Source organism: Nematolebias whitei, chromosome 8, assembly GCF_014905685.2.
Source record: "Nematolebias whitei isolate Nwh7 chromosome 8, NemWhi1, whole genome shotgun sequence".
Classification (NCBI taxonomy): domain Eukaryota; kingdom Metazoa; phylum Chordata; class Actinopteri; order Cyprinodontiformes; family Rivulidae; genus Nematolebias; species Nematolebias whitei.
The window spans coordinates 18,493,173-18,518,822 of NC_056505.1; the positions used below are offsets into that span (position 1 = coordinate 18,493,173).

Genomic DNA, 25,650 nt, shown 5'->3' on the forward strand with positions numbered 1-25,650 from the left:
ATCTTCAAAGGCCACTAGATGGCGCCATTGACCGGAAAAATCACAGTCTGAAAATGTGTCTTGCATCCTGTGACCACCAGACACTGAAAGCGTTATTACATGTGGTGATTATAAATGAAAAAGTGTTTTTTCTTTAATTCACTAAGGTATAATACTGTTACTTTGTATATAAGCGGATAAAAAAAGTGATTCTCAGAGTTAGGACATCTAATCCTGCACAGAAACGAGCCTCCACAGTCCAGCAGACAGACTGCAGTACATCATATTCACCACAATTACTGCTGTTTGGTTGTATGATGACACCTGAGTTTAAGCTCAAGGGAATTTAAATAAATAAATAAAATGAACAACTCTGAAACAATGATTTTTAAGTGTTAACCTCATTTTTGTAAATAGATATGTCCCTTGTCTGTCGCGATCATGCTACTCTATTCATGGTGATAATAAATTTTACTTGTATCCATCTGAGTAAGAATCTTTGGAATGGATTTTTTTTAAAAACAGTTATTTTGCCTTCGCCACTTTATATAAGCTAGATGATCTGAAAGTGTTTTAAAACGGCTTTCATCTTCAACAAAATACAAACTGCACTTAAAATTTCAGTCAAAAGGAGAACCCTGTGGGATCTGGCTTGTTTCTGGTCAGGACTTACAATACAGTAAGGTCATTCTGTAGCAGGAGACAATCCACACATATGGACAGCAGAATACATAGAGCGTTCCCTAAGAAACGATATAAAGGCGACGAACTGTACCGACAAACACGTACAGCCAAGGTTCACAAGAAAAAGAGGGACTCCTCCGTCTCCCCTCTCATCATCTGCTCTCCATCCAGATGGTCACCTGCTGCCACTTCCATCATCATACATTTCTGTCCTCCCTCCCTTCTGTAATCAGTTTACCTGCTCTCTGTGTTTGCTCTCGTCTTTTTAAAGAGTCGAGCTCAGTCGTTGTGCATCTCTAATCTACCTTCCCCTGCTCGTAATTAGTTTACCTTCTCTTCCTTTTTCCATGTCTATAGATGTTTTCAAGGTCAGTTTCTGTTTATCTTCTTTTCATGCCTCTGCTGCTTTGTTTGGTATTAAAGTAACAGCAAGAAAAAGAAATCCTGGTGCTACTATAGAAAACAGGTTATTTTTTTCCTCTTCTTTAGGCGTGTGTATGTTTTCTTTATTCCTTATTACCGTAGTAAGGCTATCTCTCCGGTGGTCACATCTCTCAAATACTCACAAACGAGGTCCAGCACCAGGTTGAGCGCTTGTTATTCCTTTTACCATGTCGACGTGATTATCGTGGTATTTAAACAGTGCTCCGTTACCATGGTGACACCTTTTCATTTACTTGCGTCTAATTGGTTCATTCAGCCCGAGCTGCGGTATCAACCATAGAGAATTCACATGTAATTATCTCCGGAGTTTTGCCGTTGCCATTTTAAATACGGCGCTTTGTCAGTGTTCTGATGTCATCGAGGCAAGGCTGCCGTCATGGCGACCCATTTCTTCTAAAACAGCAGCCAGTTCGTTTAGATCGCCGTCAGGGAAGTGCTGGGCCTCCCACAGATCCAGGATCACACCTGTTGGGCTTGACTTGGTGGCAAAGTAATTCAAGTATCTGCAAAATAAACGGTCAAGAAAGAAGACAAAGTGAAAAATGGTAGATGCTGAAAATCAAAGTCTCTTTTTAAGGAGGTTTCTGTGGAAGTGTCGGATATTTTTTCAATTCAGTTCAGTTTATTTATATGGTGCCAAGTCACAACAGATGTTTTCGCAGGGCACTGAACAGAAACATTCACATACAGTACATTATAAATGCCAATTGGTAAAGTTATCTATCTAAGGAAGGAAGCCAGCAGACTGCACCGTCTTCATTTCATCGCAGTCTCCCATCCTGAGCAAGCACAAAGGCAACAGTGGAAAGGAAAAACTCAGTCATAACAGGAAGAATCCTCCAGCTGAACCAAGCTCAGGACAAGTGGCCATCTGCTTCGAACACATCTGCTATACGTGCTAATTCTGCCATTGATATCTCATTGAATGCCATTCATCAGTCATTCTTTTTTTTGACTGTTTTATATGTTGCTTCAATACAATAACAGTCTGGTTCTTTTGGACCTTGGTTTTCTGATCAGTCAGGTCAAAGTTAAATCATAACTTCAAAACTGAGGTTGTTCTAAAAGCTTTCTTCAACATGTAGGATACTATAGAGTCGCAATCCTTTCATAAATAGCCACTTCTAAATATCTCAACTGCCGGTAATCCCTTTAAGTTTTAGCACAATTACAACATGAATTTTACCATTTATAAATGTCATATAAAACATGTTTTATACATCTTGACGCATGCTCAATAATCTAGGTAGAAAAATCTAACTAAGTTAAGCCAGGTCCTCTGGACGGATAAAAACAAACAAACAAAAAATAAAAACTTGTTGAAACGTTTCGTCTTTTCATCCAAAAGACTTCCTTCAGTCTGAGGAGCTGCAACAAACTCAGTCTTATAAATAGCACCTTCTCATAGTGGATCCACCAGTTTGCTGGTGACAGCCAAAACTAATTCTTCAAAGGAGGACCATCAACCTAACAAACAATTATTAGCACCCTGATGGCTGCTTGCTATTCAAAGAGGGCTGAGTGATACTAGCACTAACAGCATTGTAAGAGGGAGACAGGTGAACACGGAGGCTCCGCCCCTGTTTAATGATGGACAGTTTCTTTTCACAAAGATGGCCTCCTTTACTCCTCTCTCAAACCATTGTTCCTCTCTGTCCAGGATGTGAAAATCTTCATCCCTGAAAGAGTGACCGCTGGCCTGGAGATGAGTGTAGACCTCAGAGTCCTGGCCTGATGATGTTGATCTTCTGTGCTGGGCCATCCTTTTGGCCAGTGGCTGTTTTGTTTCCCCGATGTAAGACTGATCACAGCCCTCCTGACACTGAACAGCATACACAGTATTACTCTGTTTGTGCCGGGGGACTGGATCTTTGGGATGAACCAGTCTTTACCGTAATGCATTTTGTGGTTTGTTAGCCACTGGGACGTTGTGTTTAGAAAATAAACATCTGTTTCTCTGAAACTCCCGCAACATACGAAATGACCACTGGTCACTGGTCTGTGTTACGTTGTACACATTTTTATTCTAACAAGGCACCTGCTTTTCTTAACTTTAATCCAACAAAACAAAATATCAACAGTATGATTACCAGATTTTTTAAAACATTTTTTTTAATCAACCATGGCAGGTAAAACTTCTTTAAAGAATTTGCCATTATGTATGTTCTATCTAAACCATTTGAAACAAATAAGAAGAGAAGACACTTTGAAATTACATTAAACACAGAAATATGCCAACAGCTCACTGGGGGATTGCCACAGCTGTCAAGAGTCAAAACCACATTGATAGCAGAAGAAAAATCTGACACTGATCCGTCTGTGACAAAGATCTCATTGCTGCTTTGAAGAGTAAAAGCCATCAGATTTCAGTATCATGGGGATAAAAATGAGACTGTCTGTTCTGTGAATCCTGTGATTGTAAGGTTGGCACATTTTAGTGCTGTTCAAATGGAAGCAGAGACACATACCACCACTGTTCTACTCCTTTCAGCCACTTTTGTCCTACAGAAAATGTGACATTTTCTTTCACATATTCTTTCACTCAAACCATCTAATAAAGACAATTTGATTCTTATCCATGAACAACGAGCACGTTATGCAACATGGCGGCTAAGCGTGCATCCTGTTGTGAGGTCCCTGATACAACGTGACATTTACAAGAACAGAACAAAGACAATGGTGTTTCCTTGTAATAGCATGCTATTATGCTTATTTTGAAGCAAACTTTTTAGTAGAAAATATGGACGTAAACAACAATTTTGCAACCAGTTCACCCGCTGATCAGAAATAGTCGGTGCCCACATCAACCGGCTGCATCGTGAGCCGGCTGCCTGTTGGGACAACGATGTGCACTTGTGCCTAATTATCCTCTCAATATCTGGCTTGGAAAGCAGCAACTAAATTAACCACTAGACTGAATCATCAAGACAAACATCTGTGCATGGCAAACCTGGGATTGTTATGGTTGTGCGTCCAATCGGAGGCAGAAAATCAACAAACACTTTGTTTTTTGATAAACATATTTAGTTTTCATTGTTGATTTATGATGGCGACGTACTGTATGTTTGAAACACGTGACCAGATTCTTTTAAAAATTGTGCTAAAACACCATCAGCACAATGATTGTAAATTCATTTCTATTGATTTTTTTCTTTGTACCATGTATGTATGCAGCTGTTTAATAGAGTCCAAAGAAAACGTATCAATAGGCCTGTCGCAATAAACAATAAATCAATTAATCGCATGATAAATGAAAATTATCGACCTCGTTTTCATTTATCGGCTTTATCGTTTCTTTAAGTCTCTCTCTTTCTACTGAACACACTAGATGATAAAAGGCTCAACTCCGGTGCTCTTCACTGACCCCTCCCTTTCTCTTTTCTCTTTAAAATCCATTTTAACCATTCAAAATCACGTTTTTGGATCATTAAAAGCAGCTAAGCTGAGAATCTAAGCTGAGAAGCTAAGCTACGAGCTAAGCTAACAGGCCGACCTCGGGGGGGAAAACCGCCTTCTTGTCGACGCTCCAAAATTCACGGTTGAAACCCGTGCCTTTGTGTAAAAAGTTGTTTCTCTGCAAAAAGAAGCTGAGAACTTGTTACTGATTTTTTATTAAAAGCTTTGTGTGAAAAATGCTATGCTTAAGAGCTCAAACTGCACCGAGCTTCCACCATTTTGAGAACCAAAGCAAGACAGCTCATTTCATGTCAAGGGAACTCCCTACCATTTTTCTTAGAGACACACTACTCGCTCCCTGACTATCCATCCTTCGGTTCAAACAGTCTTATACTGCCATCCGGTGGTCGAAAAAGGTACTACATGCAAAACAAATTAAACATTTCTTCTTAAATTTAACAATAATTACTAATTATTGTCAAATTTCAAACAATATTATCGTTAATCGTAATAATTTCAGAGACAATTAATCGTCCAGCAAAATGTGTTATCGTGACAGGCCTAAAAGTCAACAGAATTGCACTCTGGGTCATCAGTCAAGACATGCAGCATTTACATTCAAATATGTGTTTATGATTTAAATTGAGTCAAAGGTAAACAAACAAACAAACAAACAAAGAAGACGAGAGTTACCTGTCCAGGTTGAGTTTATGGGCCAGCATCCTCCAGTCATTGCCTCGAGTCTGTGGTGCGTCTAAACTGCCACACAACTTCTGTCTGATGGATAATGGAATTCGAAAGGCATTAGGCCCCAGTAAGGTTGTGATATTACTTGCAGGGTCCATTAGAGAAGTGTCTATACACTGGACCTCCTGGAAAGAACAGAAAACAAGTAGTTGAGACAAAGTTTTAAAAAGGTAATAGAAAGAAAAGCAGTTTTTGAGCTATGCTAAATAGTATAGTACTGGTGCCACATGTATTAACACCAGAAAGGTTACAGTTTCCTCACATATAAGTGGATGTATTGAAATAAATACTTCATGAAAATGTGCACAAATATACACTTCTGACCTATTGTGAGAATGTGCTTACCTTCATGCAATCTTTTGCACGGTTTGATAAATCTAAATATTTCTGTGCACATGCACTTTTCTGGTTTTGTCCCTACACAAACATACAGTAGTAAAACTGCACACTCACTGATACATGAGGCTCCAGGTCCAGATCTGGACACAAGTTAATTTTTTTTAGGACACACATCAACTAAAATTTTAATGGAAGATGCATTGTTTCAACCGTACATGCTTTCTCCATTTAAAAGTGTGCATGTTTTTCTGGGCTTTGCCATGTTATACTGTACAGCGTAGTTGGTGGGCCAACCTACAGCGAGGTGAAGACACACAAACCTTAGAAAACAAAACCTCAAGAGAAGGAAAACTGTTACGTCTGTGTCTAAAAAGCCAAAACAGGAAAAGAAGGTTGAACATTCTCATCCAACCTGGATGAAAGAAATAAAACATGTTTATCGATAATTCGTATGAAAAGCTTCTAATAAGCTTTTTATTTGGACAGTTCTACCCAGTCAAGTCAAAACTTAAAACACACTTGATCCTATTTGACCAAACCATCATTAATGGATGATTTATTGAATGTCCAGCAGCGAACTGAGAGTTTGATTTGACATAAAAATGTCCCCAGACTCAGGGAGCGATAAAACACTGCCCGACTGAAACAACTTAATCCATCCATCCATCCATTATCTTTACCCGTTTATTCCATTTTGGGTCACGGGGGTCGCTGGTGCCCATGTCCAGCAATCACTGTGCGAGGGGCGGGGTACACCCTGGACAGGTCGCAAGTCCATCACAGGGCCACATAGAGACAAACGAGACAAACAACCATTCACTTTCTCACTCACACCTAGGGACAATTTAGAGTTACCAATCAGCCTAACATGCATGTTTTTGGACGGTGGGAGGAAACCGGAGTACGCGGAGAAAACCCACGCATGCACGGAGAGAACATGCAAACTCCACCCAGAAGGCCCCTGGACCGGGTTTTGAACCAAGGACCTGCTCGCTGAGAGGCAGCAGCTCTACCAGTTGCGCCACCGTGCTGCCCAAACAACTTAATATTTATTGATATTATTTGTATGTGAAAGAAGCAAAGCGATGGAGAAAACACCCTGTATGGTTCCTATCAAACATTAAGACATCTCTTTATCCCAATGACTTGGTTGAACTTTAAAATTCTGACTTGATCTTTCTTTGATCCCACATTTGAACTGAACACCTCTTGTATTGTGGACAATAAACCTACGAAACTTTTAAAATGCACACATATTTGACAGCATATGTTCATCTAGCTGTTTAACTGATTGTATTTCTGATGCATGCATCCTTTAGGTAAAGACTTGTGTTTGCTCTGACCAACCCAGAAACTCCTGATCAATATGAGTGAAGCAAACCCAGAGATCTGCTGTCGAGCACACACTTTGCTCTTGCTGTCGATCTCCAATTCTTTCTGAACCTTCACATTATTCTGCCACCCCAGAGCTGAAAGGAGGCTGCAGACTAATGAATGTGTCTTGGCAGAGGGAAACGACAACTGCCACCACTGATGTGAATAAGAACTATTTACTGTGCCTACTTAGCCCCACTTTACAGCTGACACTGGATGACTGATGCAGAGGGACATTTCAAAGTCCGAGCTGAAAAGATAAATGCTTTAAATCTGATTTAAAGTCTTTTTTTTTCCCTATAGCACTAGAAGGTTAAAGATTTCCAAAGTTTTATTTAAAACATAGCAAATAATATAAGTATGATGATTTATTTTCTTTGTTTCTTATGATGCTAAACTTAATTGTTTTACCCATTAAAATACAATTGATTGAGGCAAATATTTTGCAGTTTAATTAGAGGTACAGATGTTTCCAGTGGAATATACAGTTAGCTAAATATTGTATTTATCATTATGTTGAGAACCATATTTTTGTAAAAAGGCATACTTCCTGTTTTTTTATAGTGTGATTCTGCACATCTTTAGTGATGATTAATAGTATTTGGTATCAGACGTTAACTAAAGAAAATAGATGTACGGTATGAGTGTGACTAAAAATAATAAACTTCACTTGTCTGGGTGGGAGATTTCATCCTGTTTTCCCTTTATTTACTCCCACTGGGATATATTCTCCGGAAACATGGAGTTACTTTTCATTTTTATGCTGATGACAGCCAAATGTATGTGCCATTAAACAAGATAAACAATACTCTATGAACCGACTCCTGGAATGTATGGCAGAAGTCAGAGCATGATGTCACAGAACATTTTACTTTTTAATGAGGAATAGACCGAGGTCTTGTTGTTTAAGCCCAGTGATGGTTCCAAAGTTCATGCTGACATGAGTCCTTTAACAAAACATCTCACTGAGACAGTGACTAACCTGGGTGTGAGGCTGCACAATGATTTTAAACTGGATGCACAGATTAAATCAGTGACCAAGTCTAGTTTTTATCACTTGAGACAACTGGCCAAGGTTAAACCGTTTCTGTCATGACACCATTTTGAGATTTTAATCCATGCTTTTATTAGAAGTGTTTTTCAAAGTAAGAGCCACCAGGAGGAGCTACCCCCCCCCCCACCCCCACCCCCAGCTCTGAGAGAGGAAGATATTAAAAAACAACAAAAAATAAAAAAAATGTAATAATAAAATTTTTCCCACTAGGTCTATCGCTATCTGTAATTTCCAGATAAAAATGCTTGAGAGAGAGGTTAGATCTATTTTGTTTTGTTCTTCTGGTTAAGAGTTTGTTGAAAATCTAAAAAAAGTTAAATCTGGTCCTTTGAACATTCATAAAAATAAATAAATAAACAAATTGTAGAAACGTTTCATCTTTCATCCGAAAGACTTCCTCAGTCTGAGGTGCTGTATTCAGCTCAGTCTTATAAATAGCACCCTCTCGCAGTGGATCAACCAGTTTGCTGCTGACAACCAAAACCAGTTGCTCACATATTCAAGGAGGACCATCAGCCTAACAATGGATCATTAGCACACTGATGGCAGTTTGTTGAAAAGTTGTTTTTTTTTCAGCGGGAATATAATACAGTGTTTAAAACATGTTAGTTTACATTTTTATGCTCAGCAGCCGTAATAATTAATTGAATATAGTGAATAAAAATTTAAACAGTTTTACATATTTTGTAGCATTGTTTGTGGGTTTGCGAGTGAGGCCTCGGTCAGAAGCTAATGATGTTTGGGGGGCCATGGCATGGAAAAGTTTGGGAGCCCCTACTGTAATGTCCTTTATGCTGGTCTGAGCCAGTCATTACTGACTCGACTTCAGCTGGTTCAGAATGCAGCTGCTCATCTTTTTACTGGTACCAGAAAACGAGAGCACATCACCCCAGTTTTAGAATCACTACACTGGCTCCCTGTTTGTTTCTGGATTCATTTTAAGGTTATTTTATTTGTTTTCAAATGTCTTCATGGCCTCGCCCCACAGTATCTGTCCGACCTGCTCCAGCTGTCCGTTCCCTCACGCTCTCTCATGTCAGCTGATCAGCTGATCAGCTGCTGCTGGTTGTTCCAAAGACCAACAGGAGGCTGAGAGGTGACCGAGCGTTCTCAGTCGCTGCTCCTAAACTCTCACTCTCACTTCCTGTTTTGAAATCTTCTCTGAAGACACTTTTTTTTTCTCTTTTGCTTTAACTCCGCTTGAAATGTTCGTTTTACTGTTTTTAAGTTGTTTTACTGTTTTTATTGGTTGTTGTTTTTATGATTTTAACAGTTCATTACTTTTATGTTTTCAATTGATTTGATAGTTTTTATGCTTGCATGCGTTACTGTACAGCACTTTGACCATTGGTGTTGTTTTTAAAAGTGCTTTATATATAAAGTTGTATTGTATTGCAAATTGGATTGAATTGAATTGAATGTTTCTGTTCAGTGTCTTGAGATGACTTCTGTTATGACTTGGAATTATATAAATAAATTGAATTGAATTCAAATTGATGGAACAGACTTTCCAGTGGAAAATCATGTTCACATTTGAAAATACTGGCTCCAGCTGCACCTCCACCACTACCAGTACTGTTTTACCACAGCTGCTACACCTTATCATGACTCCTACATCTGTGCACCAGTGCCTCCATCACTTCTGCTGATATTGCTGGCACTGAGTTACCCTTACCTAATGGACCTGCTGGACTCGAGTGTGAAACTCAAGAGAATGACCGATCTAAGAGGAAGAGACTTCAGCCACCATCAGAATCAATGACTCACTCACTCTCTCACTCAATCAACAGGCAGGTGTGCAGCCTACACACAGCACATACACACCTAAGAACAATCGAGATTCACTAACCTGCATGTTTTTGGGCTGCATACTAGAGGAAACCCACACATGTGCAGGAAAAACATACAAACTCCACATAGAAAAAAACCTGTCAAGATTTGAAACTAAGATCTTCTGCCTGTGCATCGGCAGCACACACCCACTGCACCACTGAGACAAAAGAACTCAATGCTGCATAGCCATTGTTTATTCACAACAATCATTTTCAATAATCATTTAGATGCTCCTCTACAGGGCCGGTCCAATGACATAAGCAAACTATTGGCTGCTTAGGGCCCCTGGGCCACTAGAGGGCCCCCTAAGAGGATTTTATTTTATTTTTTTAAGTAATGTTTTCTATATGATTCTATTTAATATTTTAAATTCAGCTTTTGCATATTTTTGCATACATTTACATAGTTTTAATAACTAGTTATTCTACTTTAAATTTATTTTTAAACCATTTTGCATGGTTTCAAGTAATTGTTCATTTACATTATTTATGACCTTGATATTAATTTTTTTTGTTTAATTTTGTCTGTTTTTGAGCAATTTAATGCATTTTTATGCATCTAAGTTATTTTTATCTGTGTGTTGTTGATCTTGCATTACAAATTATTTTTGAACATTACTGTTGCAGTTCTTTGGAACCAAAGATAATAAACCAGATTACACTTTTGCTGTAAAATACATTGCTGGTGTTTATTTATTTATTTATTTATTTTGTAGAGTTTCAATGTGTTTATGTTAGGTGAGTGAATGATCTGATCATCGGACTGCTGAATGCAGTAATCCACATTATTAGCAGAAATAGAGGGCCCCAAACCAGATTTTGCTTAGGGCCCCATGGAGGCTTGGGCTCCTTTGTGCTCTTGTATCACATAGTTCTCGTATGCAGACTTTTGAGAACACATTAATGTTCACTTCATTGGTCTATTTGAACAACAAGAGATAACAAATATCTGCTTTGATGTAAAACTTGCTGGACTCCATTAGACACTCAGTAGGTGGCAGAATGTGCAAGTTGTACAGATGTGTAACTAATATTTAAAGATAAAAGAAAGACAGAAAAGTAGGGTAATTTCAAAGGTAAGATAATATAATAAAATGTGTGCGTAGCCTTGAGCCAAACAGATACCAGTGAGAATTAACTTACCACAAATATATCAAAGATCTGAACATGTGGCCTAATAAACAAATCAAAGGCCGCTCGAGAGTCTTGGCTTACAAAAACAGTTCATTAATAGTAAAACATTTTTGACCATCATTTTCATTTTGCTCTTTAATTAGGCAAAGAAAAAAAACATGTTCCATGTAAAAAAAAAAAAAAAAAAAAAAAAAAAAGCCTGCCTACGTCTTTGATTGTACAAGGTTTAAGAATAGAAGTTTTCAACAAGTCTGAAGTTTGAGTTGTTAGCCCTAATCATCATGAAATAAAGCTGCTCACACACTAACAGAAACACAAATACACACTTTATGTGGCTTTGTGGTTACACAACCAAATACAATCAAACAGGAGTTATTCCTGTGGTGCTGTGTGACCTCCAGCTGGTGTTTGAATGATTGAATAAAGTCACAGAACCATAGCAGGACTCTGACTGACTGACAGGGGAAACAAACAAAAAATAACTTTTAAGAGCTTTTCATACTGGAACGGACACGTTACGAGGTAAAAGTCATTGTTAATATCAGCATTGTCTTACAGAGTTTGAGTGTTTTTGTGTTTTTACCTCCTCCAACGTGCCGCTGAGCTGAAAAATTTGTCCTTCTCCTTCTACCTGCCTCACACACAGCTTGCAGCTGATCTCCGTGATGGCTGAGCTCAGTCTCTCCAAGGTAAAAGTGCAGTGAAGAGTCCTCTGGCTGCCACTCCACACCTGGTAGAATGGGATCTCCTAAGGAGTAGATGAATAAAGACATTTTCAGGTCCAGTTCTATCCGCCGTGTGTGCTGCGTGGCGTGGGTCTGAGTGTGTCGGTGGGTCTCAGCACCTGATATTTTGCGATGAGTTTGCTCTTCCAGTGTGTGTGTGGCACATCGTGGATGGACAGTCTCAGATTATGCGTGCTGTCTTTGAAATTCAGAGTTTTTGGTTCGTCCAGAAGCTTCCCTCCCATTTGGGTCTCCATCTGAAGAACCTCCTACACAGAACACCAAAGCAGGAGAGAGGAACATTTGAATTTCCTCTGCATGTTTGTCTTCACTTAATTTTGCTCCCTGAACAATTTCTTTACGTAAACGTCATTCCACTGAGTCTTAAGTTTGTATAATTATGAATAAAATATTGTTGAAACACAGAAAATGTTGCCGAGATCTGATCAGACCTCTTGGATTGCAGCAAACCTCCTCTGAGCTAAACTAAAACCACACACTAAGGAGAATATTTTTTTGAATATTAATGTGTCACTCATCTTCATTTTACGACCTTTGTATTTTATACTTGGATAAACAAACCTTCAGCTTAGGGGTGAAACTATAAACACAAACAGTCCCTGCTGTTCCTGCTAAATGGTTCTTGTTCTGCCAGTTCTCGTTCTTGTTCTAATTTACATTCTGATAATAACTCAAAGTGTAAATAAATTCTAATATTAGAGCCCTTCAGCACAGAGAGGATCCAATGACCAACTTGCATCTTGAACTGCTGGATAAAACTAACACATGAATGTGCTGAGGTTTCTGCAGTGACCAGGAAGCTCAAGTTTGTTTGGTTAATTTACATAAATGTTCATGCATTAAAAATGTGCTTTCACTAAAGCAGTAAATTACAAACTGCAAAATGTCCATAATCATATCCCCACCACAACCACAACCGTTAATAATGCTTTATAATAAAAAATAAATAAATGGCTGGAACTAAAAGCTCGCACCAATTTCATTTATTTTATTTTTTTTGATACATCTTGGCATTTTCATTTTGAAGAGTTGAAACAAACAAGTTGTTATAAATAATGCACAGCATCTGATGCATTTTCCAGTTCCATACCAAAGAAAAAGCAGTGTACTTTGACGTGTCCTGCAAATGTTTAAATGACATTTTGTTTACACCATCCTATGATTTTTACACATTCTACTAAATAAATGACGCCAATTCAGCCACTTAAACCTGACCAAGGGGAATCTTTTATTACAATAAACCATCAGAAACACCAACGTGCATTAAAGGCAACATACGGATAAAACTCTCACAAAAATGACTAAATAAAAGCATATTAAAACAAATAGTACAAGTTTAAAGAAGCTTTTTTCCCCTTCAAATCAGATGTAGAAAACTCAACTTCAGTCATCCCACACCAAGTTTTTAATCATTAAAAGTCCACCTTTGAACTTCCATTTCCAGCTACAACTGTTTGCTCGAACTGGTGAAGCCGAGTGCACGTTGATGTTCATGTGATTGTGTGCACAGTTGCACTGACTTATCACCGCAAGAATAAATTACCAATGTTAATCTGCCGTATCAGATGGTCCCTCCAGTGCTTTGAATTTGTTGAAATTCTAATGCATCTCTGCGCTGACATTGCTTGACCCTGTTTTGTTTACCGCTTCTCAGCACATCAGCATAAGACTAGAGGTGAAGATACTGCGATGTATGACTTTATACAACCCATCCTTGTTCAAGCTCTAAAAGATCCTACTTCAAATGCAAATGATCAGGCGAGAATATTATTATGAGTGATACAAACAAAACTAAATCTCTCACAGGACTAAAGGATGCAGAAACACTCTTTTCAAGGCAGCAGAAAAACTTTTCAAAGTTTTGCCCACAACAGTATCGCAGTGTGTATGGCAGGCAAATTTATGCTCATATTCACATTTTTTTTTAGACTTTACCTTAAGTGCATCTTGAGTGTCATCCAGGCAATAAATCCTGATGTGATAATCCAAAGTTGTGCACGAGACGGGCCCAAAGACAGCCAGCTTGAGCCTCTTGGCGGCTGCTTTGCCAATCGATTGGCCCGCCAAGCAGTAAGTCCCCAGCGTCTCCGTCAGAATATGACATGCCTCTGAGTTCATCTGCACATAGCAGGGCGTGGTGAAGTTCTCCTCTCCCACTACAACCACGTCCTGTTGGATACAAACACACACACACAAATTCAAACATTTTTATAAAATGTCATTTTGAATGTATATATGTATATTAAGTAATTAATCTGGCTTCAGTTTTGTCAAACTAGTTATGAGACAGATGTGAATCATAGTTTTCTGTAGAGAAAAAAAAAACTGCATTTCCCTAATTAAACATTCAACCAAATATTGACTACAAAAGAACCAAGTTTTGTTGATTAAAAAAAAAAAAAAGTGAACAAACTGATCCACGGTCCAGTTCCTGTTTGCTCAACTTTATTTGGGACTGTGCTTTATTTGTCCATACAAACATTCATTATTTAAACCTGGATGTTATTTGGATGCTGGCTTTATTTGTGTTTTCACAGGCTCTGAGCCACATTCATTAAAATAGCACAACTTGATTTGCACATGGAGCCTTTAATGTAAACACCCAGTGAGTTAACATAACTGTGATTTACGCCAGATGCATTCAAATAAAGTAGACCCTTTTTGAGTCACTAAACAACTCATGTTTTAAGTTTTGTAGAAACACAATAAATACAAAATACAGCATTAGTTTTAAATTTTAACATAGAACACCTCTAAATTTAATGCAAACAGTGAAATTGATTGTTTAAATCTTTTGGAGGGTGGTTCTGTGGAAAGGTTGTGAACAATGAATATCTTACCTGTTGTTAAAGACTCTTTAAAACAACCTCAGTTTTGGAAAATAAATAAAACAATTTTAATTTGACCAGACCAATTAGCTTATGGCTAGTTTGAAGCTTTTAGCTTGTCAGTCTTTTAAAAACTCTACTTCTCCAAACTGAAGTAACTGGAAGGAAAGACAGGTAAGATGTTGGTGATTCATACATTTTTCATCAAAATCAGCTTTATTATCAATGCACCGAGATACAATGAGAATATGTCTGTACAGTCATCCTAAAGATGGCGGAGTGCATGTAGCTGCTGCTATATAGCATGGCCTTCATAAAACCCTAATTTAAAAGAGCTGAATTATTCATTGAAAACAATGAACAAAGTCAACAAAGTCCATGCTCAATAATCCAGGTATACAATCCAATAATTTTCAGTCAGGTCATATGGACAGTTTCTTTCTTTGTGCTGAAACCATGAACAAAGTCTATTAAATTCTAGCAGAAAGCTTTAGTTCAACAGATTGTGAACCTGCCCTGACAATAAAATGTAAACTCATACATACATACATATATATCTTATGGTAAATTAATATATATATATTAGGACATGATGTCACTTGTTTGGTGCTCTTGTTGGTGAACCTTGCCCAATCTTGTATGATAATCTTCTGGAGGTTGTTCTTGTCATTTTCACAGACTCTGAAAACGCCCAAGTTATAATAAAGCCATACCACCTTTTTAACTCTATGGGGATGCACAGCATCATTGGGTTCTTGTTATCTGCCTACTGCATCTTCAGCTGTCTGTGTGAGAGTAATTATGTGTCCGCGCCCGCAGATGCCAACGCACTGTGGAATCAATGTTCTACATGCACATGTGTGATAAAAAATATTGAGTTCTGAGTCACAGTTCACGACGAGTTTTGTTCCTAGAGATGAGCTGAATCAATACAAAGAGGTAGGAAAGCAATATGGTCTGAATCTGTTATTACTGGTAATCACAACTGTGGCTGCTCCTCCCTGATACGAGGGGAATTCAATTACCTCCCACTGGCTGTTTTAGGAGGGGGAAACTTTCTGATGGGAAATGAACGTTCTACGGCAATGAGAGAAAAACAAATCGACTTCGTGATGAAATTCCACTTTTCATTTCTCTCATCTTTATTCACTCGAAACCCTTCTGAGCATCTCCCTCTCTCTTTCTCTCCATCATTCTCTCTCTTTCTCATACGTGCACACACAAGGACATGCTCACACCAAATCTTATGCATGACTAATTGTGCAGAGACATTGTGTTGAGCTGTGATAAGCAACAGAAGACAGCATACGGGAGCCTTGTTGACACAGCGATGCTGCAAGACAGCCTTATCACCCACACCCACGCACACAACGATACACACATGCATTCATACATGCGACTGCTGTCACGCACACATGAAATGGATTGCTGAGGTAGAGACTTCATGCTGAGAGACACAGGAAGAGGGAAAAGAAGGGCTAGAGAAAAAAAGGATGGAGAGAAATATAAGGAGAGATGAAAGGAGAAAATGATAGCAAGAGCATAACAAATTGCCTCTGATAGGAGTCTTCAACCCCCTGCATGTCTGCTAGCCTGTAGGCACTTTGTGTTTACCACATTTTCTCTTCTTTTCTTCATTTTCTCCCCACTTCTTGCCCGCATACACAGAATATCTGTGTAATTTAGATTATTCTTCAATGTGTGCATGCCTGTGTACATAAGCCGTCTGTATTTATGGCCACATGTTAATAAATTCAGATGAGGACGGGTGCAGCTGGGCAATAACTTACACACTTTCTTGTATATGAAATCTTTGTCTGCATGTGTCTGTTTATACAAATGGGCATTATAATAAATTTAATTAAAGAACATATTTGCAACACAATAAACCCATGTTTTGTCTGTATATTACAGTTCGGTCGAATAATGTTAAACATACCCAGCTCACACGAACATACCAGATACCCTTGCTGAACACTCACCTCCCATTCTCCCATGGCCAGTTGATTCTTGAGCTGTATAAGCCAGTCTTCCTGCACATTGTCTGCACAGTGGTGAATAGTGAGGATCACTGGTCTGGTCAGCAGGGCTCCTGGAGGCCCACAACTCACCACCGGGCTGAGAACTGTCTGAATGTCTTCTACCGGGGGTCTGGGGAAGATAGATAACGCTGAGGTGCAACGATCAAAGACGGAGGAAGGATGCGCTGTTTGCCACCAGTTGTAGTGAGTTTCATTTATTAAATGCAGTGCTGTGATAGAGCACTGTTCAAATACTGCAACTAACAATGATTTGTGTAGAATAAGACAGTGTAGATAAATATCCCAATTAAGAAAGTTGTGATTTCATTCAAAATCCTCTTCATCCAGAACTCACACTCACAATGTGCCATAGCAGATCATCTGCAACTATTAAAATGTAGTGATGACATTTTCTCAACATATCCTTTATTTTTGCTTTGTCTTTCTTACAAGAATTAAGTCTTTTAACTTATAAGAATTGTCTTTTTTATAAAATACAATATATTGCAACTTTATTTATAGAGCACTTTTATAACACCATCATTGGGCAAAATGATGTACACATGACAAAAGTAAAACATAAATGAAATAAAAAGCTGAATTAAAATACGTAAAATTTCAAACCTAAGGAAAAAAACTACTAAGTCCAAAAAAACAAAAAACATACAAAGCAACAAGCAAACAAAAAGAACAATAAAAGCCAACACATTAAACTGGTGTTTTTGTTTTTCTTCCTTCGGCTGCTCCCTTCATCAGGGGTCACCACAGTGAACTAAGTCGCACAAAGACGTGGCAATTATTTTTACGCCGGATGCCCTTCCTGATGCAACCACAGACCACCGAGCTACCACAACCCTCTGCTATAGAGTACACGGAGGAGCAGATGGTGGGCGTTAAGGGCCTTGCTCAAGGGCCCAGAGTGGGGTAATTGAGGGTAGAGGCAGGTGGGGCGCTTCACCTATCCCACCCACGTTTTGATGTTGTCGGTACTGGGAGCTGAACCAGCGATCTTCCGACCACAGGCCCACCTTCTCTAACCTCTGCACCACCACTCCCAAACTGAGTTAAAAGTCAAAAAGGAAAATGTGTTTAAGTTAGGATTTCATCATGGCTCTCAAATTAGCAAGACTTATGAAAAATGTGAGGCTTTTTGTGATTTCATTGTAATTAATGTGCTGCAGTTTTCTAAAATTGTTCATCTTTGTCTGATATGATGTGCAACAGGTTTCTGTCTACAGGTTTTACCATCTGGCACTTTAGTGCAGGCCAGCTTCCCTTTAACATGTTGAAACTGGGAAGAATGGACCAAGTTAAAAAAATTCAGACAAACAAAACTAGAACTGTGAGCAATTACTGGGGTCTGAGCTACTTGATGTATTTCGACCCTGACTAATCTAATCTGCAGAACTCATTCAACCTTGTGTATCACAGACTTGAAATTTGATGAGGAGAAAATATAAGGTCTTAATAAGGACATATGTCTCAGCAGCTTTTTTTTTTTTTTTTTTACAAAGCCTTAATTATCTTTCTTCTATAAGCATTTACATTTTCATTAGTCTTCACAGCAAGTCATCCCTCTCGATCTCACTCTGTCCTCTGCACCCTCTGTCCTCACACCAACTCCCTCCATGTCCTTTCTAACTGCATCCATATATCTCCTCTTTGTCTTTTTCCTGGCAGCTGCATTTCTAACATCCTTCTACCAATATACCCACTGTCCCTCCAATGAATATGTCCAAACCATGTCAGTCTGGCCTCTCTAACTTTATCTCCCAGCCCTTCAAACTGTGCTGTATCTCTGCTGATCTCTTTCTAAATCTTCTCCATCCTTGTCACTCCTAAGGAGAACCTCAACATCTTCAGCTCTGTCACTTCCAGTTATTTATCTCGTCTTTTTGTCAGTCTCACTGGTCATGTTATACTTTGTATTTTTTTTCTTCTTTTGACCTTTGCTGACACCCATTTGTCACAAATCACACCTGAAATCTTTCTCCATCCACTCCATCCTGCCTGGACTTGCTTCTTCAACTCTTCATCACACCCCCCGTTTTCCTGGACAGTTGAAGTACTTGAAGTCCTGCACCTTTGTGGCCTCTGCTCCTTGTAGCCTCACTGTTCCACCAGCCTCCCTCTCATTCACACACATGGACTCTGTCTTACAACAGCTGACTATCATTCCTCTTCTTTCAAGTGCGTACCTCCACCTCTTTAAGGTCTCTTCCACTTGTTCCCTGTTCTAACCACAGATCACAATATTGTCTGCAAACATTATAGACCACGGGGATTCCTGTTAGTCTGTTAATGACCAGAGCAAACAAAAAGGGGCACAGAGTCAATCCATAAACCTTCACCTTGAAGCACACATACATACATTTAGGTCTGCTGTTCTCCACGACCATTGGAGAGTCTCCCATTTTAAAGGGGAAACTTCCAGTTCATACTGAGCACTATGGTAATCTAGTAGCTGGAACGGTTTCCTGGAACATATGTGCTATAACTGGGTAATGCTTTCACAAAAAAAAAAAAAAAAAGACATTTTAAGTGTGTTCACAAGCTTTAAATCTCACCCCCTCCACCAACAGCAACACGTGGCTCACCTATATACTATGACGCTGAAGAATTTGAATAGTGAGCTCTTGTAGTTTTTGAGCTGAGTGATTTTCTGGATTGAATTTTGATATAGCAACCCAATTTTGAAAGGGCCTTTCTTACTTTCTCACATCTAGATGCAGCTTGAAATCAAAATGGAAGTCAGTACATTGCTTGCTTTACAAGTCAAGTTATAAGCTCACAACATGCTTGGACAAACGGATGGAGGCTATTTCCAATGTCCCCTCTTTGATCTGGGATGGTATATAGAACAATTCTGTATTTCTTCCCTTGCTGATCTTTGTTGAAAAAAAAAAAAAAAAAAGCAAGAGAGGGGTCCAAGTTTAAGCTCTTGGAGAAGAAGATTTTTGAAGTTTTTGATTTTGAGATTTTTTTTTTCTTTGATATGCTGTAGGCCACGCCCATTTCACTTGTGAACTATTATCCTTGAGGTATGAGCTTCCAAATTATAGCACCCTCTACAGGTGAACATGTATATTTCTCTGCCATACTCCTGCAGGCCATAGGTACTACCATGTAAACATTTTAATACTCCTTGCAGTTTGGGCTGCAGCATGACTTTTATTTATGGAATAAAAATAAAAATATATAAATAAAAATTATGCAACAGTTTCAACCGGGTTCCATGTTTTGCTCTGCTTGTTTCATTCATTCAACGTTTATTTATACAGATTAATCCCATTGAGCCTCGGGGACTCATGCATTGCAGCTGTGTTCCCCAGCCTCGGCTGACTTGGACCCCTAATAAAACATCATAGTCACAAAACTGAAAAATCCAACAACAGCAATAAATAAAAAAGAAAATGTGATGAACTGCAAGTGCAGACTTTTCAACACAAAGTTTGACAACATGTCAGATTACCTCTACAAATAAGGGGGAAAGAACAGAAGAACTCAGAGCCACTAAACTTCATATGAAAAACAATTGGTCTAGTCAACACCAGCTGAAGTCAGTAGTCCACAGCACAAAAGAAGAAAGAAATGTTCACACACTCTTTTGCTTTTATGGTACATCTGAGCTTTAGAACCTGAAGCACTCACTATCTAATGGGCTCTATGTTACAGTAAAGAAAAATAAGCTTCGATCTCATCTCATCTCGATCTTCATCTCCTGTGAAACATGTGAGACTATGTAGATTGAATTCCATTAGTATTCATTATTTAGTGCTTGTCAGCTATCAGTAAATTTAAACCTAATACTAGATTTTAAACTTTTAAAATACAAAAAAATGGTGATTATCCAGTGGCCTTATTGCGCTAGAACACATTTAGTCACTATATCTCAATTGGCACAGATAGAGTTTATAGACTGGTCACAGCCTGTATGCTATACATTTATTATAAAACACTAAAAGACCGTAAGTGTAAGAGTTGTGAATGTGGTTCCTTGAATTCATTCCTAAAGCACAAATTTCTGGATTGCCAAGCTAAGGTAAGTCAACATCTCTAACTTTGTAAATTTTGCTTGCCAGTTATTGAGTGAAATAAAGACAGAGGACACAGGAGACATTTGACTCTTAGAAATACTGTTGCGAGTAACGTGGGGTGTAATTGCTATTGATCGCCATTGATTGGGAAAAAGCCAGAATGAAATGCATGGGACAGAAAACATGGCTCAGAGTGTGTCAGACTGTGTCTCTTGCAAAGTGCTACAAATCCTATAATGTTTGTTGCACACAGATATATTTTCTTAATTACTCCAAGCCACATAGATGCTTTTAGCCCAGTTCAGTTTAATGGGAAAAATAAGTAAATAAGCAGGATGAAATATCATGTTTCTAGTCATTCTCATAGAAATATCTCTTAATTAGAACATTTAAAAAAAATCATCCTATTTGCCTTTTGTGCACAAAACAGAGTTCTACCTCAACCCTGTACAGAATTTATGAGAAAAAATTATAATGCAAGTAATAGGATTACAATAATCCCCAAACTGGCCACTAATCTTTTAGTTATTGTGCAGAGACAGATCTCAATGTATTTGCTTTAAAAGCCTAATAATTATTCTTTGACTCCTAAACATCCCACAAAGTAAATGCCAATCAGTTGAGGCGCTTTAGTTAAAATTATGTTCAAACATTTAAAAACATGAAACAACAAGTACTTTATATTTGGCCAAAGTGTACTGGCTGTAAACAGTGAAAAACTGATTGAAATGTGAATTAATTTTGTGGATTACGGAACAGATTATGATGTTAATCACACAATTATGGATGTGTCATTTTCCCAATGTTAATCTGCTCAGTGTAATTCTAATTCTGATATTAGTGCTTGATGTTGTAGTATTAAGTGACCTCTGCTGAATGAGCCACACAAAGACGGAGTATGTGGCGATACAGTGAATAATAAATAATTCAGCTCCTGCTTCTTTAAGCAGCATCACACTGTGGAAGACATCTCTCGCATACACGAAACAGACAGTCTAAAATGGGGAAAATAAAGGAAAAGCTTACCTTAAGCTGTCTTTCCTGTGCACAGTCACATGCATTTCATACACTCTTCCCTGAGGAACAGCACCTGCTGGGACCAACAAGCTCACACCTACACAGAGGAGGAAAAGAAAGGGGGGAACGTTGGGAAAAGTAATTATAAGGAATATTTGTTAATTTCACTATGCACAGCTGAGATCTTAAACATGCAACCAATGACCACGTTATCATTATGGTTCATTTTAAAGCAATCCTCTTAAAGGCATCCAGTGTACAACCTTCTCTTGAACAAATAATCAAGGGAACAAATAGATGAAATGTTTTGTAGATTTTGGGAACTGCTTTATTTCAGCCAGTTGTCTGTTTGCTACTTTGAAAATGTAACTTATAAGCTTAATGAACATAAAGAGCCCATCTTCTTATTGAAAATTATATTACAGATATATATTTAAGCAAACCTTGGATTCTTTTTGAAACAGTGCTCATTGAGGAGAAAAATAATAATCAAATAACTCCATGTGGATGTCTTTGTGAAGATCTTCACCATTCAATGAATGATTAAAACTATTCTTTTATGTTTCATACCAATTTGGTTGGGTTCAAATCTGAGCTTCGACTTGGCTGTTCTTTGATCATCCTTTTTACCCCACTAATTCAAGGTTTAATGTGGACTGACAAGTAAGCTAAGAGTCACTGTACATTTCAAGTGTCCACTTCCTGTTCAGTATTGGTTTTACTGCATTCCTAGAGACACTGGAATGATGGTGATTTAAATTCACACCAATACCTACAAACTACTAAGTTCACTATTCATCACTGGTTCGCAAACTTTTCAAGGTAGTATTTAAGTTATAAATACCAGCAGAGACATAGAGTACGAATATGCAAGCACTGCTCACACACTGGAGGTTCTTCACTGCTTCTTATAAAATACTTTCTGCACATTAAACTGGATCTCAAGATCATTTACACCACTCAAGGACCATTTTGATTTGGAAAGACAGCTACAGTTTAAATCATTTGTCAGATGATTCCAACATACTTGTTCTCTTTTTAAATGTCAAATGAAAAAAAACTACTGTTTATCTCTTTTGTTTCATGTAGCCAGCAGTCTATTTCCTGGCATGCCACCCACACATGCCAAAGTTGCAGTCTTCTTTTCTGATTGCAGAAACGATACGCTGCAAGAACTACCAGCAAATCCCTTGATGTAATTTGGATGAAATTAAGCACTTATTTAAACACACAAACAAAAAACTTTTGGTCACACCATCTTATTCAGTTCAAGAAGAGTAACTAGTTAAAGTCTCTGTCACTTAGAGATGATTGCGTTTGAATACATTTTTAAATGTCTCGCCAGGCTGGGGCGTCAGCAACCTTTATTTTTTTTTAATCCTTAGCAGTCTCGGTGTTTGCATAATGACGCAGAATACTTTAGCTACAAAGACAATAGCAGCTCCTTGATATAGAAAGCTCAAATAAGACAACAGTCTTATAGTTGACACATTACCTAAAGCCTTTAAATCTGATTTTAGGTTTTTAAAGAAATAATAAATATATGCACATTTTTTTTTATTTGCTTCAATGTGGTTTTAAGATGTATTTAACTTATAAAAAAGTTACCAAAAAAATAATAATAATATTAAAATTGTTGACAGTTCAGGTATTTTTACCATTTCAAAGTTATATGAAATCTTAAACAACATGATAAAACTGCTGGCAACCAATCAGAACAAAATTATATAAGAAGTTATAAGCTCTAACAAAATAACCTGAGTTGGGAACGATGAGGTGTCCCCCCTGGCTGTTGAAAGATCCGTGAGCTGTACAGGAAGGATCTCGAGTCCGGGCCAAGCTCTGGTTGCGAAGGTTCATGGTGTCGCTGTTGTCCAACAGAGACTGAACAATCTGGGGATGAAAGTACTGTACATGAAAGGATGTAGAATGAAAGTGACAGCACCATGTACAATAAGAAGTGTTCAGCAGATATTAAATCAACTAGTAACCTTTCTTCAGATAGACCTATGACAAAAGACAGAATGAATAAAGTGAGCTGCAGCCATACTTTATGAAAGCCTTATGACCCTAATGACGTAAACATGCATAGAAGAGATGTAGATCAGAATGGAAAAAAAGAAATCCTTCTTGAAGAGCAATTTCAGATCATTTAGCAATGAACTCTAATGAAAGTTCATGGATGCAGAGAAACCTTTGTTTGTGTAGTGTCTTCCTTTTAGATGTAAAGATTGCTGCAGGCTTTTCATGCTCAGCGCAGGGTATCTTATCATCTACAATGCACTATAATTTCAAAGTATTCAACAAATTATACAGATTTTTATTTATTTATTTTGTCAGGTCATGGAAAATTTGCATCTGTGTAAGAGGTCAGTTCGGTCAGAATAAATTATTTGTTCAAACTAAGTCATTCAAAGAGCAAAATACAACTGGTATATCAATTAAATGTCATTAATTAACTCTTGGCTGGGGGATGTAAATGGTATACAGTAGTCCCTCGCTACTTCGCGGTTCATTTATCGTGGACTCGCTCCATCGCAGTTTTTCAAAATAAGATGGGACATGACACACACTTGGCTGATTGATAGATGAGCCACACAATCGGCATGGAATTTTTATTTTAAATAAATTATTTTAAATTATTTAGCATCTGTTGCACCTTTGTGCAGCCCAGACTGCAGGATAAACTTCCTGCTACAGCTGATCAGCTGTTCACCGTGCAGAGCGGAGAAGTGGGCGTGGCCAAGGGCGCTTGCAGGTGGCAACGAGCAGAGGAGGCAGAGAGAGAGAAATAATGGCATTCTGTGCTCTTTTAGAGCGTTTACAGTTTAGAAATATTGTTTAAGATATTGCAAGAGTATGGGAATGGTTTAAAATGCCTTTATATATATATATATATATATATATATATATATATATATATATAATAAAATAAACTACTACTTACTATTTTTTATACTATTCCTACTTTGTGGTTTTTCACTTACAGCGGGTCTTAAGAGTACAGATCCCCCGTGACAATTGAGGGACTACTGTAAACCACACAAATTACTGTGATGAGAACAGAAAACTACTTTTGGAAAACATATCCTTAGTTTTCTGAGGTGAGGCCAAATACAACAAGTGTAGAAGTAACGGTTAAAAAAACAGCTTAAGCAAAAAAAATCATCCAAAAGTACATCTTATTTAGAGATGAGAAGCTCAGCTCGTGTACTGCCTAAGGTCAGGTACTGTGATGAAACTGAGTGGTTTCATCTGTGTTTGTGACAAGTTGCTCTCGTATGCAGCCCATGTAGTTGACAGAGCAGGAGGAAACTGGGGCACTGAGCTGCATGTATACTAATAGTGTTTGGTTTTGTCTTTGACTAGAAATAGTTGCACATTTTAGTCCCAGCTGTGCTCTCGCAGCGTAAGCACACTTCCTTCGATTTGATTCTGTACACATTCTACTTTTGGCTAAAACGAGGCGAGATGATTGCATTTATCAGCAACTGAAGTGAATGCAAATGTACCATTACCTTAGGAGATAATTTCGAAGTAAAATCTCCGCCGAGGTCATCCTGCGGTGTGACCAGACCTGATGAGTTGTAGACTTTGATCTTCAAGTTAGGAAGAGGATCCAAGAGAGGAGAGTTGGTCATTGGGATTTTATCGGAGACATCGTGGAGAGCATAAACTGGACCACGATACATCGCTGCAGCGTTTGTCAAATCAGGAGGGGCTGTCAGAAGATCGGCTAAAAAGACAATCGGCAGAAAGAAAGAAAGTGTCAAATAATCCTATAAATAAGAAACAAATAGACTGTAAAGCAGACAGACTTAGAGTAACTGGGGTCTGAGGAGGATTGAAAGCTAAAGGTAAACATCATATAATCTCAGTATTACAAGTGCAATCCATAGCTGCATGGAAGATCAGCGAGCTGGAGCAGGGGGAGTAAGATGAGGCCAGGCGAGGTTACTGATAAGGTATCTGAGGCCAGTATGATAGTGGAATACAAAAGGGCATGACCTGGATGAAG

At 38.3% G+C, this 25,650-nt stretch overlaps 1 protein-coding gene across 1 annotated transcript; it reads right to left on the reverse strand.

Annotated features, from left to right (window-relative positions):
• Positions 1-405: 405 nt before the first annotated feature.
• Positions 406-25,324, reverse strand: unc5ca (unc-5 netrin receptor Ca). The gene is made up of 9 exons (XM_037680073.1): positions 25,151-25,324; positions 23,390-23,525; positions 21,642-21,729; positions 16,540-16,708; positions 13,665-13,898; positions 11,828-11,977; positions 11,567-11,731; positions 5,197-5,375; positions 406-1,610 (listed from the first exon to the last, which is right to left on the reverse strand). The coding sequence occupies exons 1-9, from the start codon at positions 25,322-25,324 to the stop codon at positions 1,448-1,450; spliced, it is 1,458 nt and encodes a 485-aa protein (XP_037536001.1). The 3' UTR covers positions 406-1,447.
• Between the last annotated feature and the right edge of the window lie 326 nt (positions 25,325-25,650).